This window comes from Hippopotamus amphibius, chromosome 2 (genome assembly GCF_030028045.1).
Source record: "Hippopotamus amphibius kiboko isolate mHipAmp2 chromosome 2, mHipAmp2.hap2, whole genome shotgun sequence".
NCBI classification, from domain to species: domain Eukaryota; kingdom Metazoa; phylum Chordata; class Mammalia; order Artiodactyla; family Hippopotamidae; genus Hippopotamus; species Hippopotamus amphibius.
In genome coordinates, this window is record NC_080187.1 from 36169245 (window position 1) to 36187672 (window position 18428).

At 37.0% G+C, this 18428-nt stretch overlaps 1 protein-coding gene across 4 annotated transcripts in view; it reads right to left on the minus strand.

The window, feature by feature from the left end:
* The window catches only part of DCAF10 (DDB1 and CUL4 associated factor 10), an 81105-nt gene that overhangs the window by 36936 nt on the left and 25741 nt on the right, over nt 1–18428 (minus strand). For all 4 annotated transcript variants that reach the window (XM_057721241.1, XM_057721244.1, XM_057721240.1 and 1 more), the window contains 2 exons: nt 16352–17316; nt 3195–3308 (listed from right to left, as the gene is read on the minus strand). In XM_057721241.1, the coding sequence (XP_057577224.1) occupies nt 3195–3308; nt 16352–16902 (665 nt within the window). In that variant the 5' untranslated portion in view covers nt 16903–17316. The remainder of the gene's footprint in view (nt 1–3194; nt 3309–16351; nt 17317–18428) is intronic.

An 18428-nucleotide genomic window follows, 5' to 3' on the forward strand; every position in this document is an offset into this window, starting at 1 on the left:
TCGTTTTCTTTTTTTTTTTTTTACTTTTTTAAGCTTTCCTTTCTTTTACTGAACTAATGAAGTTTTCAATATTCTCTGCCACCCTCCCACTCCCTGCCCCACTTTGCTGGTTTGGAAGCTATAAACTGTGTTTTTATTAATTTATTTTAGTTTTTTTCCATCATATATTTAATTACAGATTGTTCTGAAAGAGTTTGAAATTACTTAATATTTCTATCTTCTTCCTGAACACGATGTGGACCATAAATATTATACCTTCCCACTAAACAAAACTCCCCCATACATACAATCTATTTGTTACCATCCAGAGCTACACTGTGCAATTTGGTAGCCATTAGGCACACGTGGCTTTTGAATCCTTAATATGTGGCCAGTCTGCATTGAGATGTGCTAAGTGTAAAATATATACTGGATTTTGAAGATTTTGCATGAAAAAAATCAAAGTATCAGTAAAATATCTCAATATTTTTATATTGATTGCATGTTGAAATAACATTTTAGGCATACTGGAGTAAATAAAATATATTACTAAAAATTAATTTCATGTCTTTTTTAATGCGATAACTAGACAATTTTTAATTTAAAACTACAATCATATTGGATAGTGCTAATCTAGAGTTTTCATTTTAACTTTGTTTTAAATGCACCCTCCCCTACAAAAATCCTAAATTATTATCTTTCTGCTATTAATAATTAGTAACATTTACAGTTTCACTGAATCAAAATTTCTTATTCTGGAATAATAATTTACCTGGATATGAAATGGTATTAAACATTACTTTGTCTTAGTATTTAGGATATTACTCCTTTTTCTCCTAGCATCAACAGTTATTGATAAGAAACCAGTTAATTATCGTACCTCTACAGGTAATCTGGATTCTACCTTTGGTGGCTTTTAAGATCTTCTCTTTCTCTTTGATATTCCAGAGTTTCACCACAACCTGTCTAGATGTGGATTTATCTTTGTTTAACCCGCTTGACTCTAAGAGTTTACTTTAGATTCAAGGATTCAGGTCCTTCTTCAATGCTAAAAATTCACAGCCTTTATGTCTTCAAATTTTAGTTCTCCTCCAAGCTCTGCAACTTCTTTTTTTGGTAATTTGAGATGTCATGTCAATTAATCTCTGGGTGAACTTTTCAGTAATATTTTCCAACCCATTAATTCTCTCATGAGTGGTATAAAGGGTAATATTTATCCCATCTATTAACTTTTTTAATATACCAACTATATTTTTAATTCACAAAAGTTCTAGTTGGTTCTTTTCCACATTAACCTGTTTTTGTTTCATTTCTTTTTTTCCATAATTTTGAGCTATTAATGGAAAGAATTCCTTAACTTATTTCTTTGAGCATCCTAAAAATGATTTAAAGTTTCTTCCAATTAATGGAATACTATGCAGCTGTTAAAAAGAATAAAATCATCCCATGGGTACAAATATAGAATGATCTTAAATATATCATTAAGTGAAAAAGCCAAGATATATAACAGTATGTGCAGAATGCTACCATTTGTATAACAGTGTTTGTATATGTGTGTATATATGCTTGTACACACATGAACTATCTCAGAAAGGATAGCAAGAAATTGGTAATAGTGGTTGCCTCTGGGGAGGGGGAACTGGGTGGCTAGGGGACAGAGGTCGGAGATAAGACTTACTTTTCACTGTTTACCCTTTTGTACCTTTGAATTTTGTACCACGTGCATGTATTACCTAGTCAAAAAGAAATAAATAAAATAATTCATTTTTTAAAATAAAGTCTTTGTTGGACTACTCCATAAAATTAATTTCATCCAGAGAAAATGCCTGTTCTAGTTGCTGATTTTGTTATGATATTAATATTAGATATCTTCATGAGTTTTAGAATTTTGGTTGTAGGCTCATTTTGAGTAAGAAAGATTTAAAAAAATTTTTCTCTCTCTTTCTTCCTATTTAATGGTTCTATAATTGTTCCCACTTGGATTTCTGGACCCAAATCCACTACTAGGCCTCATAATGACAGTAAGGCCTCTAGTTTCCTGATGATATTGGAGCTATCACATATACACCTTCAATCACTGACTCAGCAATGGCTTCATTCAATTCCTGGTCATGAGGCTGTATCTTTATCAGCTTAAACCTATAGCCCCAGGTTATTAATAGCTTTTTCCTTTTTTCAGCCTTTCACAAATGGGACAGACATTCCAACTAAACCCCTGGCTTCAAGTATTAATTCTGGCTCTGGTTCCTGCCTCACATGAAACTCTTTAGCATTTTTGATTCCTGACAGGAGCAAAACTACTATGTCAGTGCCAGATTGAAAACTCAGTGGGTTTGTGGTTTTAACCTTGTAACAGCTTTGTGTCTGTGTTGTAGTCTGGCCATATGATCACAAAGATGTTTATGTTGTTTCAGAGCCTGGCTATATCTTTTGTGCTATTTAATCTATTCTTCTATATGTTTAGAGCTAGAAGTTACATCAAAATTCAGGATGTCACCTTGACTAGAAGTAATTTCCACATTTCTTCTTTTTTTCACATTAAAAGTACTCAATATGAAAATCATTATATAAAGTTTAGAAAATAGAAAATTACTCATAATCCATCCTAATACATCCACTGTAACCATTGTAAAATACTTCCTTCTAAACTTTTTCTTCTGCATCATGTCATATTTATACAGTTTTTATGATTTTAACCTATATTTTCTCAAGCATTTGTCCATGTTGATATGTAGTCTCTGTAACCATCATTTTAATGACTGCGTATTAGTCCACCAAGCTATTCAACTGTTATTTACTTCCTACATTATTGAGAATTTAAGGAGCTTCCAACAATGCTATAAAGAAGTTCTCTGTGCCTATGTGTTTTTTCCCCTCAACAGTTTGAATTTGGGGGCTGGTGGTGAGAGAGGCTAAGCAATGGAACTGCCCAAAAGTGTTACAGGATTATCATAACACATGGCTGAGGTTCATAATGATGACCCTAATACACAAAGAGAAAAGGTAAAATCATATGGAAATGAAAATACATTTCAGAGAGATTTCAATCCATAATGCTTAACAGTAAGTTTTGTAATTAAGGGGATAAGTTTCACAATTCAGAAACGTGTATCATCTAGTACTGCTGGACAAGGCATTATAAATTTTCACTAACTTCCAAAACAGAATACTTTGGGTCACATTAATAAAGTTCACTTTTTCACTATAATACTAACCTTATATTATTTACACAGTCTTCATGAGCTTCAGAAAGTGTTTTTATGTGCTTTGAAGATATAGGATCAAAAAGCAGGACTTCAGTCTGTTCACAGGCAACTGTCAGCACTGACCTGGAAGTAAATGATACATTTCTCTTAGTTTTTTAGCATTCTCTGGTTATGGATATTCATCTATTTATAACTACACAAGTTACAGATGAATAACTTCTTTTTGTCCACATTAGTAGCAAATATTTAAAAGATTCACACTATTCACTACTGAAAGTAGTAGTAGGAAATGATACTCTCATACACTATGGTGAAGTGTAAACTGGTACAGCTTGTTTGGAGAGTACCAGTATCTATCAAAATTTTAAATGTGCATACTTTTTTGACTCAGCAATTTTTTCTGGGAATTCAATCTCAAGAAACAATCATTTCTAAATGCAAAGAAGCACATATAAAGGTATGTTTCATTGTAGGGAGAAACTGAAAGTAATCTAAATGTACATAAAGAAGGAATGATTGATTACACAAGCCATAGTATGTAATACTTTGCAATATGGTGCAATATCTAAAAAGAAAGGGATAACTTTATGTGGATACGAAGAACTCTAAAACATATTTTTAAATGAGAAAAGCTGATTGCAGAAAAACATGCATAAATGAAGCAACTTAGAAAAAAAATCATATACAACAAAATAGGTATTTCTTCATCAGTATCTATTAAAATGCACTGAAAAGTTCCAGCATGTATCCTATGAAACCAGTTTGATATAGTCAAACATAACCTTTTCCTGTATGGATTTTTAGAATTGTCCCTTGTTTCAGCCCTTTCCTATTACAAAGTTACATTTTTATAAACCTTTTACAAACCCCATTTTTATTTCTGAAAATCTATGGTCTTTTATTTATTTTGTGTTAGTTTTCTGCAGGCACTGATCTTTCAGATCAGACCTAGCAAATGAAATCCTGAGTCTTTGAAAGTGCAGGTCTTCTCAATTTATAGTTCCAATAACAAATGGGATTTTTACAAAAAATAAAAAAAATAAAATATCAAAAAAGAATATGCATATGCATATATATATATATATGGATATCAATACATACGGTATAGAGTAGGTACTGTCCGTCATCTATATTTCCAATTGCCTATTTCATTTTTCCATCTGGGTGTTCTGCCTGAGATGCTATGTACCGAACCAAGATCATTATCTCTGCTTACTTTCCAAACATATAGGAGTTACTATCTCCATCTACCTGTACTATCTCAAGTAAAATCAATAAAGTTCCTCAAGCCAAAAAAACAAACAAAAAAACCAACAACAAAAAAAGAAAGTGCATAAGATAGAATTTTAAATGACCAAGTTTTTCTATTCAGAACAAACTTTTTAGATAAAGTGGGGAGGGAAAAAATCTACTAAATTGAAATCTTTTGCATATTTAGTAATCATGAAATTATCCTTTAAAGAGTGTCTGTATAAATCCTCTTGCAAGGTATCTGGATTTTAAACATTTAATAATATCTGAAGGATTTTTGTGCTAGTGACCATCATGAGTAAAAGTATTCAAATTAGTATATGTAATTTTAGAAGATGTATAAATAATCATTTCTTTTTCTTAGAAGAGTCATGAAATGAAATTTTATCCTTTTTGTGCGTAAAAGTAATGAATCAATGATTCTGGGAGAGTCTTAATCTTAAATATTGTAAATAAGAGACCTATAAAAAAAAGAGACCCATAAGATTGATAAGGTCTAAGACCTATAAGCCTATACTTTTCTAAATGCCATCTTTATCATGTACAAGTTTTCCTTTGTTTTTAATTAATTTATTGGCTGCATTGGGTCTTCACTGCTGCACTCGGGCTTTCTCTAGTTGCGGCGAGCAGGGGCTACTCTTCCTTGTGGTACTTGGGCTTCTCATTGAGGTGGCTTCTCTTTGTGGAGCACGGGCTCTAGGCTCGAGAGCTGCAGTAGTTGTGGCATGTGGGCTTAGTAGTTGTGGCTTGCAGGCTCAGTTCCTCCGCGGCAGGTGGGATCTTCCTGGACCAGGGACTGAACCCGTGTCCCCTACACTGGCAGGCAGATTCTTAACCACTGTGCCGCCAGGAAAGTCCTACAAGTTTTCTTTTGGGTCTCTATACTGTACTGTATGCAATACCACCACACTATTTTAATTTCTAAAAGGTTTGACAAGTTGCAAAGCAAGATCTTCTCATTACCCTAATAAACATTTTTCTGGGGTGCTAATGTCATACTTTCTCTTCCAAATGAATTTTAGAGAAAGCATGTTAGGTCTTACCAAAAAATCTTCTTGGTATTTTTATTGGGATGCAGTGACTTTACAAATTAATTTGCAGAATTTATATCATACAGTATTGAATCATCCTATCAGTAATATGCATAGTTCCCCACATATTCAAGATTTTCTTAGCAAGAATATTGTGACAATCCTTGGACCTCTGAACATCCTTATACATTTAGAATTGACTTAGGAGGTTATGTACACACACACACACACACACACAGATCCACCTGTGGATTTTAATTGAGATTGTAATAAATCTAAAGAAAAGTTTGTATAGAATTAACATCTTTACAATATGGAGTCTTCCAATCCTTGAACATGGCATATCTCCACTTACAATGGAGATTTTCTCCATATGGGTCATGCCTATCTTTTGTTAGATCAATTCCTGGGTGCTTGAGGTTATTTTGTTTTTATTTTTGTAAATGTTCTTTTTAAAATTGTTTCATTTGTTGATGGTGTTCAGAGCACCTGTTTTTTAAAATATTATTTATCCATCAATCTTGCTATTTTAATACTTTATCATAGGTTATTTTAGGTTTTCTTCGTCAATAATCATACAAACAATTGTTTTGTTCTTTTTAATACTTTTTTTCCTTGCTAGGACTTTCAGTACAATGTTGAACAGGAATGTTAATAGAGCGGGCACTGTTATCTTATTCCCGAACTTCAAGAATACATACACCATCTCATCATTAAGCACAATGTTTGCTGTAGGGTTTGTTTATTTGTTTTGGTTGATTCCTATTACTGGATTAAGGAAATTCTCTTCTACCTCAAATCTGCTGAGTTTTTTTTTTCATTAAAGTATATAAAACAGTTTCTAACATGGGTTGAAATTACCCTATAGTTTTAATATGTTAATGTAGTGATTTACATTAATTTATTTTCTAATGTCAAATCAATCTTTCATTTCTACCATATTGCTAGATTCAGCTGGCTAAAATGGTAGGTTCACATCTCTGGCTACCCTCCTTTTGCAGATCTTGGCCCTGCAATTTCCTCATTGCCTCAATTCTCTAATCCCTTCAAATATTTTTTATATCTTACATTAGATATTTATGTTTTTCTCAAGCTTTTCTAATTATTCTAAGTTGGAGGGTTGGTCCAAACCACCTAGTCTGCTACTTCTGGAAAACTACAATCTCTACTTCTTTAATCTGAAATTATATCCCCTTTTCACTGTGAATATTGTTTATCTGGGCATTCTCTTGATCAGTCTAGTGTTTTTCATTATTCTTTGCCTTTTTAAAGACAAATTTTTCTGTTGAGTATTTCCACTTAATTTTTAGAATTTCACTAATTTTCCTCTTTATTGCATATTTCCTTCCTTCTGCTTTCTTCAGATTTACTTTACTGTAACATCACTATTCTTTCAGTATTTCTTGAGATGGATACTTAGCTAATTAATTTTCCTTGTCTTCCTTTCTAGTTTATTAAGATTATAATTTTCCTACTAAGTGTAGATTTACTTATATCCTACAGCTTCTGAGATGTGGTACTTTCATTTAGTTTTAAATATTTCTAATTTCCATTATCATTTCTACTTTGACTTATGAGTTATTTATAAATGTTTCTTAACTTGGAAATACATGAGGTTTTTCTAGTTATCTTTTTGTTATTAATCTCTAGCAGTCACATTATAATGAGAAACTACTTGATCTTTTAAAAATATGTGGCCTGGAGGCCCAGCTAGAGAATGCGAAGGGTAGAGGCAGGACCACAGTTGAAGCGAATCCAGAGTTCTCTGATGCGGAAATAACGAAGGAGTTATTGGTAATGGTTCACCGTAGGTGTGTGACCTCAGGAGCCTGAATGAGAATGTAATACCAAGATAAGTCGACTTTTAATTCAGCGAACTCTTTTCTGCAAGATCCTTTGCCGCAGTGGGGGAATTAAGAAGGAAATAAGATGGCAAGAATGAGTCCAACATTTCCAAGCAAGATTGTTCTTTTTTTGTTTACTTTATCCAGATTCTAGCCGAAAAAATTCATCTCAAGATGGTTACAGAAAATGCTGAAGAACAGATTTACTTAAATGTAGACCTGCTAAATGAAAACAACCAGCTTACTTTATGGAAGCCGCAAGGGGATTATATTCCTGGAGATATTGGAAAAAGATTCCTGGGTCTTGGAAGATAAATACTAGAAATATGCAGGGGAGTTTATTAAATCAAGAGATTTAATATTTGACCCTCAAGTCAGATGATTAGAAGTACAAGAGCACATGGATCCAAGAATAAAATTGAAGGGTGTTAGAGAACACAATTTATCAGATTTATCAAGAATTGGAAGGTTTATATAAGATCTCAAGATTATTGAAGTGAGTGGAGGGGGCCTAAATTCCCAAAAGGATGTCTTTGGGCTGTCTGCAAATCCTTATTTGAAGAATTCTATATTACATTATCTCCAAACATTCTTCTAGCTCCATTTAAATTGCACTAGGAACAGAAATCCGCTGATGGTTGAAATGGAGCATTTACTTCTCCTTTGGATTGAAGACTGTAATCAAAAACATACCCCAGTCAGTTTGGCATTGAAGTTAGTTGCTGCATTGAAGGAAAATGGTACTTAAACAAGGACATCTATTTACTGCCAATAAAGGCTGGTTTCATCATTTCAGAAGTCAACATGAATTGATTAATGTTAAGCTACCTGTTAGGCTGCAAGCTCAGATAAGGATGCTACTGTGAAATTGCACTCAAGATTCCAAGAATTACAGGCAGTCCTTGCTTTGCACAGTAGTGACAGACCGTACTGTACAAAAAACTGCAGGATTTGGGTGGAATGTAAATGGAGTCAGAAGATATGGGAATGTTGGGAATGTTGACACTGCTGCCATTCAAGAAACAGTTCTATATATGCAGGAGGCAGAACTTAGTGAAGGTGACTATAAAGTGTCACGTGAGGAAGCAGTTGTAAAGAATGAATGCGTCTCAGAAGTGATGCTGTTGAAAAACTTCACGTTGAAGGAACTTTCAGAGATGTTTCATGGCATTGACAGCACAAAGGATAAAATTTTGGAAGCTGATTCAAACTTAGAAAGGAGTATGACAGTTTGCCAAAGTGTAGATAAGATGCTCACTCCATATTACAAGTTATATAATGAGAAGAAAGCAAGCACTTTCCAGACTACTCTATACATTTTTGTTATAAGGAAATAAAACATTGTAATTTTCAAAAAAATAAAAAAATAAAAAAAAAAATAAAAATATGTGGCCTTATAAGAGAGCAATTTTTAACTCATCCTTGTGGAAAAAAAAAGAGGCAGCTGTTACAGTCAAATGTGATCTTCAAAAATATTAAATATTCAATAGTAATATAAATTAAAATACAAATAAAAATTTAAAACATTAAAAAATAAACTAACCTATAGGTTATAAAAATGCTTCCCAAGTGATTAGTTCTAATTCAAATTGCTCATCAAATTATTCTAGTAATTCCCAAACATTTATTAACTTTCAGAAACTGTAGCCATAATCATTTTTTTGACCCAGATGCCTCTGTCTGAACCATGAAATGCCATAGGAAATTGCATAAAGCCCCTCCAAGAATTTCCACATTAAATAGGTAGTCATTCATAGAAAACAAACTTATGGTTACCAAAGGGGAAAGGGGAGGACAAATTAGGAGTATGGGATTAACAAACTACTATACATAAAATGGATAAGCAACAAGGATTTACTGTGTAGCACAGGGAACTATATTTAATATCTTGTAACAACCTATAATGGAAAAAAATCTGAAAAAAATATATATAACTGAATCACTTTTCTGTATACCTGAAAGTAACACAATATTGTAAATCAAATATACTTCAATTAAAAAAAATTCCTCGTAAATAGGTAGTCATTAAGTAACTTGTAGATTTGATAAGTAAAAAGAAAACAATAGCAACAGAATTGTTGAATTCTCTTTTTAGTTTCTGCTGCAGTTAACAGTAAGTATATTAAAAAATTGGGGGCCCTTATAATGCTTGTTGTTAATTTTTATATTCAATTATATTCATAACTAAGTCACAAAATAATTTATTCCCAGATGAGACATAATGTAATACACCAGTTAAGAGCATAAACCAGAATACAAATCCTTTGTGTTTAATGACCTTTCTGCTTCTCAGTTCTTTGAACTAAATGTTTCTGGTATAAAAAAGACTACTTATGTTGGCAGTAATGTTCTTTAATAAAGTGAGTTTATTCGTGCCCATGGTGGGCATGTATTCAGTGGCTTTTGGCAAATTTATCCCACTAAATAACAGTGAAATTCAGTAAGAATGATAAAATTAGGGATCCCAGGAGTCATTCATCCATAAACCATCCTCATAGGCCTTATTCACCTGCCATGGATTGAATCCTACAATGGGCATGCACAGTTTGCCAAGAGAATTAATGTTTGGATGGTGCCTGCAGTAGTGCCGTTACTCTCATCTGACTGCTCTTTTCATCTCTCTGCATCTCCCCAGAGGCTGCAATTCCCACAAATGACCATGTGAAAATGATTGGGAGAGTGCATGAAGGCAGGCAGCCCCACACTAAGGGGAGCCAAATGATCACTCAGTATTTGCCTATGGATTTTTTTTTTTTTTTTTTGTAGGGGAAGATACCTAGCATGGGTGAGAAGAGATTAGAATGGATGCTAAAGCTCTCTAGTGAGATGTTTCTTGGCAGCTTGCTGTGCCAGTTCTTAAATCCTTAGTTGCTATGTAATGGGTTGCTCTGGGAGATCCTATGGAAGGCACTTAAGCACTAGCAAGGCACTCAGTGGGCTTGGAGCAGTAACTAACTATTCAACCACCATGAATATATATTAATATTTTAACAACTGGTACAGCTGAACCAATGTGTACTAGCTGAATATCAGGCCTGAATGCAGTATTCTACACATGCCTTTAGAGTAAGATTTTAAGTGGTGCTGTTTCTATCTTGTGTACCCTTCTTAAGTTTCTGTCTGCCTGATTAACTGAGGTATGCTATGATATATATTAAAATCACCTCCTATGATGATAAATTTTTCTCTTTTCTCCTTGAAGTTATCAATTTTTGATGTATATAAATAAAACTCAATTTCAGAACTTTTATCTTCCAGGTGAACTGAGCTTTTATTATTATGAAGTAACCTTCTATCAATATCTCTAGTAATTCTTTTTGCCTTAAAGACTATTTTGTATGATATTAAAATAGCTCACCAGTTTTCTTTTATTTAGAATGTGTTTGATATGTCTGTCTTTATCCTTGTAGAATGTGTTTGATATATCCTCTCTATCCTATGTAGAATAAGTACATTTATACTTCTATATTATAATTAGTAATATTTGGATTTATTTTCAGCCATTCTTTGTGCTTTTTGTTATATCTTTTCTACTTTTTTTCCCCTTTCCCTTTCTTGTCTTCCTTTGGAATTTTTTTTTTCCTCATTCCAAATTTTTTTCTTCTACTAGTCTGGAAATAATATATTTACTTGCCTTTTGGTGGTACCTTGCGAATTTCAATATGCGCACATTAAAGCCTAAAGTTAATATATCACAATTCTCCCTCAAAAAAAAAAAAGGAATTTAGAACTTCCCTTCATAATTTATATGCTATTGTTGTCTTCTATTTTCAATGCATCTTTGTTAATCCCAAAAGACAAAATTAGATTTAGTTTTACATACAAATTTTCCACTTTCTTTGTTCTTCATTCCTTCTAATATCCCAGACCTTAGAGTTGAAAACACTTTCTTCTCTCTAAACTTAGAATTTCATTATTGAAGGTATGGTGGCAAACTTACTGAGCTTTGATTGGGTGCATATGTATTTATTTCATCTTTGTTCTTGAGAAGAACAAAGAATCCATCTTTGCTAAGTGTAGACATCTAGGCTGGCAGTTTTATCCAGCATACTAAAAATAATCACCACTGTCCTCTAACTTACACTATTATTGATGATTAATTGGCTTTCACTCACATAGTTACTCCTTTGAAGGTCTTTTTTCTCTAGCTTTTATGATTTTATATTTGTTGTCATGCAGTTTCACTATATGGCTAGGGAGAATTCCTGCTTGGGGTGTGTTGGGCTTTTTAAATTATGGTTTGGTAACTTTCTTCAGTTCTACAAAGTTCTCAGCTATTATTGCTTCAAGTTTGTTTCACCCTATTATCTATCTCATTTTCTTTAGGAACTGACCAAATACATAATATGCATTTTCTCTCTATGCTCCATGTCACTAAGCCTCCTTCATATTTTCAGTCTCTTTTGTTTCTCCTGTCTGCATTTTGGATAACTTCACTTCAATACACTAATTCTCTCCACAGCAGCGCCTAATTCTCATAGAGGATAGCTTAAGAAAGTCCCATATTATCTAATCTACTAACATTAGCAAATTTCCTTTTTTCAAGATGTCATTTTAGGAGGTGACACACTTATCTTGACAATGTTGCTATTCCTTAAAACATTTTTGGAATTCTTTAGAAATTACCTTCTAGTTCATGTATGCTTTCTTTTCCTTCCTTTTTTTTTTCTTTTAGTGCCAAATTCTTTCTAGTCTGGTCTCTATCAAATTCATAATTTTAATTCTTACCTTCTGTGTCACCTTTTTGTACTGAGAAGTCCTTGTGCACAGTAGTTACAGTATCCAGTAAGCTGATTTAACTCATATATAATGGAAGGATATGAGAAATCATCTCATTTAACACAGATATGTCATTTTATAAAAAACCATTTTAAGTCCTATAAAAATTTGGGCATATTAGTAGATGTAGTTAGAAGACTTAAAAAAATTAAAACACTGAACTATTTTCACCTATCACCTTGACATAAATGAAAAAGAATGGCAATGGGCAATGTTGGCAAGGGTATGGGAAGACAAGCACTTTCATATGGGGCTGACAGGAATAAGAACTGGTACAGTCTTCACAAAGGGCAATTTAATAATAGGTATCCAAAATCTTCATAACCTTCGATTCATTCTAGGGACTTACCATAAGGACATAAATCTAAAATATTTGTTTAGAGAGGTTTTATTTAAATTAATGAAAAATTTTAAATAATGTTGTAGAAATATATTCATTATCATAATTTGCAATATAGTACATGAAAAAAAGCAGGCTACAAAACAGTAGATTCTATCTTTATGTTAAAATAAACATACACAGGGAGTTCCCTGGTGGTCCAGTGGTTAGAACTCAGCACGTTCACTGCCATGGCCCAGGTTCAATCCCTGGTCAGGGAACTAAGATCCTCCAAGTCCCACAATGTGACCAAAAAAACATTTTTTTTAATAAATAAAATAAACATATACAAAGAAAAAATTTCTTTAGATATCCATTCAATCTCTGGGATCATAAATGATATTTAGCTTCTTCTAGTTCATTTATTGCCTAGGTTTCATACAATTAAGTATACATTAATAGCATAATCAAACATAATTGAATTATTTTAAGTACTAGAGTACCTAACCACCTTTTACAAAAATGTTACCACAGGAAAATGTAGCCCAGATTCAAACAAGAACTATCAATAATATACTCCTCATTCTAATAGCAATGGCAAGAATTCCTTCTTCATAACTCATTCTATCCCTCTCACCCTCTACCTAAAATCCCACCGCCAAAGAGTAAAAATAGCTACTTCTAAAGGACTGAAAGAAGGTAGGAGGTTGGGAGGAGACAAGCTGGGATATGTTGAAGAGAGGAACTGAAGGGTTATGAGGAACAGACTCCTGGTATTTTGGGAGGAGCTTTAGGAATAGGTTTTGGGTGGAGGAAGGAGTGGGGAGAGGAGGTTCCATGGATAAACTTCAGCAAAATAGTTTCTCCTCTCACCAATTTTCCCTGTATTCAGGTGCACAGTCACTGTTACAAGTCAAATGCTATAGGGAGAAACCCCAGAGATCCCAGAACTGAGTCTGATGAAGAAAAAGCATTTGCAACAGTGAAATGGAATAGGGTGTACCTGCTCTGTGATTCCAGATTCTGTTGCTTTGCTCCTTCATTAGCATATTTTGTCTTTCTTCACAGTTTTTTACTTTGTTAACTATCGTCTTTCAGTTTCCCTAATATGACATGCTGCCCCTCCAACCGTGGATCCTCTGACATACCAGTTCCTCCATCTGAAATATTTCTATCCCCTCCCCAACACTATCTTGACTAATTTACCTTCTACTCATTTTTCCAATCTTGGTTAAGTGTCACTTTCTCAGGGAAACCTCCAACACCCTAGTCCACAACAGATTCTTTCAACCCTTTATCTCTATTTGTAAATATATATTATGAAATTATTTAGTATGGTTATTAATGTCTAGTTGAACCAACAGTTCCCAAGACCAATGAAAGCAGTGCCATTAGCTGGTTCGCTCACCACTGCTACTTCTGCCTCTGGAGCATAGCAAGTGCTCAACAAACACTGGGTTGGCCAAAAGGTTCGTTCATTTTTTTCCATAAGATGGCTCTGGTAGCACTTAGTTGTCTTTTTCATTCAAAACAATTTTGTTAGATTGTATGTGACAGCTGTCACATCAGCATGCATTTTAAAAAGGACACCAAAATTGGTGAATTTTTGTGTAGCCATTTTAATATTGAAGATGGAAGAAAAAAAGCAACATTTTTGGCATATTATGCTTTCTTATTTCAAGAAAGGTAAAAATGCAACTGAAAATGCAAAAAAAGGTTTGTGCAGTGTATGGAGAAGGTGCTGTAACTGACTGAACATGTCAAAAGTGGTCTCTGAAGTTCCATGCTGGAGATTTCTCACTGAATGATGCTCCATGGTCAGGTAGACCAGCTGAAGTTAATAGCAATCAAATCGAGACATTAATTAAGAACAATCAATGTTACACCATGTGGGAGTTAGCCGACATACTCAAAATCAAGTGCTGAAAATCATTTGCAGGACTTCCCTGGTGGCACAGTGGTTAAGAATCCACCTGCCAATTCAGGGGACATAGGTTCAAGCCCAGGTTCAAGCCCTGGTCCTAGAAGATCCCACATGCCATGGAGCAACTAAGCCCATGTGCCACAACTACTGAGTCTGCACTCTACATCTTGTGTGTCACAACTACTGAGTCCAAGTGCTGCAACTACTGAAGCCCACGAGCCTAGAGCCCATGCTCTGCCACAAGAAAAGCCACTGCACTAAAGCCACTGCACTGAGAAGCCCATGTACCACAATGAAGAGTAGCCCCTGCTCACCGCAACTAGAGAAAGCCCAATGAAGACCCAACGCAGCCAATAAATAAATAAATACATTTTAAAAAAAGAAAGAAAGAAAATCATTTGCACCAGCTTATGTTAATCACTTTGATGTTTGGGTTCCATGTAAGTTAAGCGAAAAAAACTTTCTTGACCATATATCCACATGTGATTCTCTACTGAAAGTAATGAAAACATTCTGTTTTTAAAACAAATTGTCAAGGGTGATGAAAAGTGGGTACTTTACAATAATGTGGAGCGGAAGAGATCCTGGGGCAAACGAAATGATCCACCACCAACCACACTAAAGGCTGGTCTTCATACAAAGAAGGTGATGTTGTGTATGTGGTGGGATTGGAAGGGAGTCCTCTGTTATGAGCTCCTTTCAGAAAATCAAATGATTAATTCCAACTACTGCTGCTCCCAATTAGACCAAGTGAAAGCAGCACTCAATGAAAAGCGCCCAGAATTAGTCAACAGAAAACACATAATCTTCCATAAAGATAACGCAAGACCGCACGTTTCTTTGATGACCAGGCAAAAACTGTTACAGTTTGGCTGGGAAGTTTTAATTCATCCGCCATATTCACCAGACATTGCACCTTCGGATTTCCATTTATTTCTGTCTTTACACAATTCTTTTAATGGAAAAAATTTCAATTCCCTCAAGACTGAAAAAAGGCACCTGGAACAGTTCTTTGCTCAAAAAGAAGTAGTTTTGGGGAGATGGAATTATGAAGTTGCCAGAAAAATGGCAGAAGGTAGTGTAACAAAAGGGTGAATATGCTGTTCAATAAAGTTCTTGGTGAAAATGAAAAATGTATTTGTTATTTTTACTTAAAAACCGAAGGTACTTTTTGGCCAACCCAATATTTGCTGAAGGAGGGAATGAGTGAATGAACAACTAAGCAAATGACTAGGAATCCAGAGGCCTTGATCAAGTAAGAGTTGTATTATCTATGTCCTCTCACGGTTGAACCATGTGTAAATTCTTTCCTTTGACTGGTGTTGAACTTGTTCGGGTACTCCAAAACAAAGTTTTAAAAAAATATATATAACTTTGAAAATTCTCAATAGCCTGCAGTAAAGTGAGGCCGAACATGAAATTTTAATCAGCCAGGAAAAAGGCTGGATACCCTTAACAGAAAGAAGTATGTATTCTAGTCTGGGAACTTCACAGATGCCCCACATCACAAGATACCTCTCTGCAGTATCTTAGTATCTCATGCAGCAAAGCAACGAAGGTACGCTCCCTTACCCCCTCAGAGCAAGTCAGGCACAGGAACATGGAGTCTGCAAGCTCCATACCCTTGACCAAGCTTAGGTGGGGAAAACACAAGCCTAGGGTGACAGGAAAAGAACGGGCATTTATTCAATGTGTACTTACTGAGCACCTACGGTGTACCAGAAAACCCTAGCTCTTGACTGGCTCTGACACCCGTCGAGGGGCTCTAGGCACTTCTCCTTCACAGAGCGCCGGTCCTGAAGGGAAGCAAACCAGTGCCGGGCTCGCCTACCTCCAATGGCCGCACGGGGCCTCCAACAGCGATAGAGCGCTCATAACGAGCCAAGGGCACGAAGTCCGGCCGCCCCGAACGGACTCGAAAACCCTGGCCCGGGCCCAGGGAGCGGCCCCGGTCAGCTGCCCACCGGCAGCCACGCCAGGTGGAGACGGGTCCCCGCCCTCCGAGGGGCCGCGCTTACCCGTCGGGCGAGTACTCGAGGTTGAAGACGGCCCCGTGGGTGCGGGTGCTGAGGTACACCGAGTCCGCGGGATGGATGGAACCATAGAGGTTCGTCATGGTGCGGAAATTGTCTCGTGCCGGGTCCACGAACAGCCCGCGACCCAGGCTGCGCTCTGTCAGCCACCCGAACAGCCGGGCGCCAGGGCCGCCTAGGCGGGCGCTGAGGCAGTGCCAGCCCCGGCCCCCGGCCCTGCAGTCAGGCCCGGAGAGCCGGCGCAGCGGGGAGGGCGGTGACGGCTCTCCCTGGGCGGAAGCGGCTGAGGACTCTAGAGCTCCGGGGGGCCCGAGCTTCCCCGCGCGCCCCGCCGAGGTCAGCGAGGGGGCGCAGGGGCGGCGAGGGCTCCGGCAGGGCGACGGGGGAGGGGCTGCATCAACCCCCGGCTGCAGCGGCGGGGGCGGGGAAGGGAGCGGCCCGGCAGCTGCCGCCTGCCTCGCGTGGGATGACGGCTCCTCATCCCCGGCTCCAGCCGCCCTGTCCCCTCCGGGGCTACTAGGCCCGAAGGGAAACATGACCAACGCCCCGGCCAGCGGCTCCAGGCCGCTGCCCGACCGGTCGACACCCCAGCGATCCCGCTCCAGCCGCCACTTCCGGCGTGCGGCGGCCTAACCCCGCCGGCTGGGAAACCAGAGCCGCCTCTCGGCCATCATCCGCAGGGGACCAAGAAAGAGGGGACACCGCCCGACTGTAGGCGCGCTTCTCGGAGGGTTGGAGGTCTGGAGCGACGAGCTGTGAGTGTGCGCAACTGAGGATGCCCAAGGCCTGGGCTGCGTTGCGTAACGTTAGCATCTGGGCACCGCGTGCGACACTGTCAGTATGTTGTTGTCAGTGACCGGACTGTGTCCTTGGGGATGACAGGGCCTGACTAGTCAGTCCAGAAGGCTGGGTATGATTATGTACTGTTTACATAATCTTTACAATGAGACCTGCGAAAAGTAAGAAATGACCATATTATGTGCTGCTCACACATAGTAGCATGGTATACTGCCTACTCAACCTAGGAATCTAGGGACTTAGGTTAACTTCTGCATTAAAAAGCCCTGGTTTGTACAGTGACTGGAAAATGGGGCTTACTGATGCCCTGGAGATCTGCCCAACTCCCAGAAACTTGACCTACTAGGTCAAGACTTTATCAAGGCCAAAGCCTTCCTCTCTGCAGGAAGAAGCATATATCTAAGTCAAGGAGTCACTTAAGGGAGCTGCAGACCCGAATTAATTCAACCTTACAAGCAATAGAGCCCAAGGTCAATATTGCTTACATCTGCCAAGCAGGACATGGAGGGCATGACAGATGCAAGGGCCTTCACCACTGCTGTTGAAGATAAATACATAGAACTCATTTGCAGAAAAAGGTTAACTGGAACTGGGGTGTTTCTTGGGGAGGGAAGGAGAGTCTTCAATGAAGGGAAGCTTGAGGTATAAGAAGAGGTAGGTATAAGAACTGACAATCCTTCTAGGCCTTGATCTGAGTTATGGAAAGAACTGAGTTATGGAAAGCTCCCATTAGGTGACTGTTTAGGATAGTCTGAAAGATCCCGGGAGGAAAGGACTGAGATTCAGAGAGGGCTGAACTTTCAGCAGGTCCTCTTACCAACAAAGTTAGTAGTTTTTCAACTCTCCTGTCCATAAGCTGACTGAAAAATAGGCAAGAAGCAAGTATCCAGTGTTTAGAGATCAAGGCAGCCATTCCTCTGGAGATATTTCCCATGTAAGGGATAGAGGTCTGTTTTGTGATTCACAAATAATGTCCCTTAGTGACCTACAACTTCTGACTGCAATAAATACTTAATAAAGGCCCTCTGCTTCATTCCCGAGTTATGGCCAATGGCTAAAATTATTTTGGTGTATAAAACCTTGACCATGATGTATTCATCAATGTTATTAACTTTCTCAATAAGTAAAATAAAACTCAATTTTTTTCCTTTTTTTTTTCTTTTTTATGCCTCTCTCTCCTCCCCTCGAAACTTAAATTTAAAAGGTTACATATTCCAAGGTATTTAAGATATAATTTCAACAGAAAAACACAAGCTCTGCAACA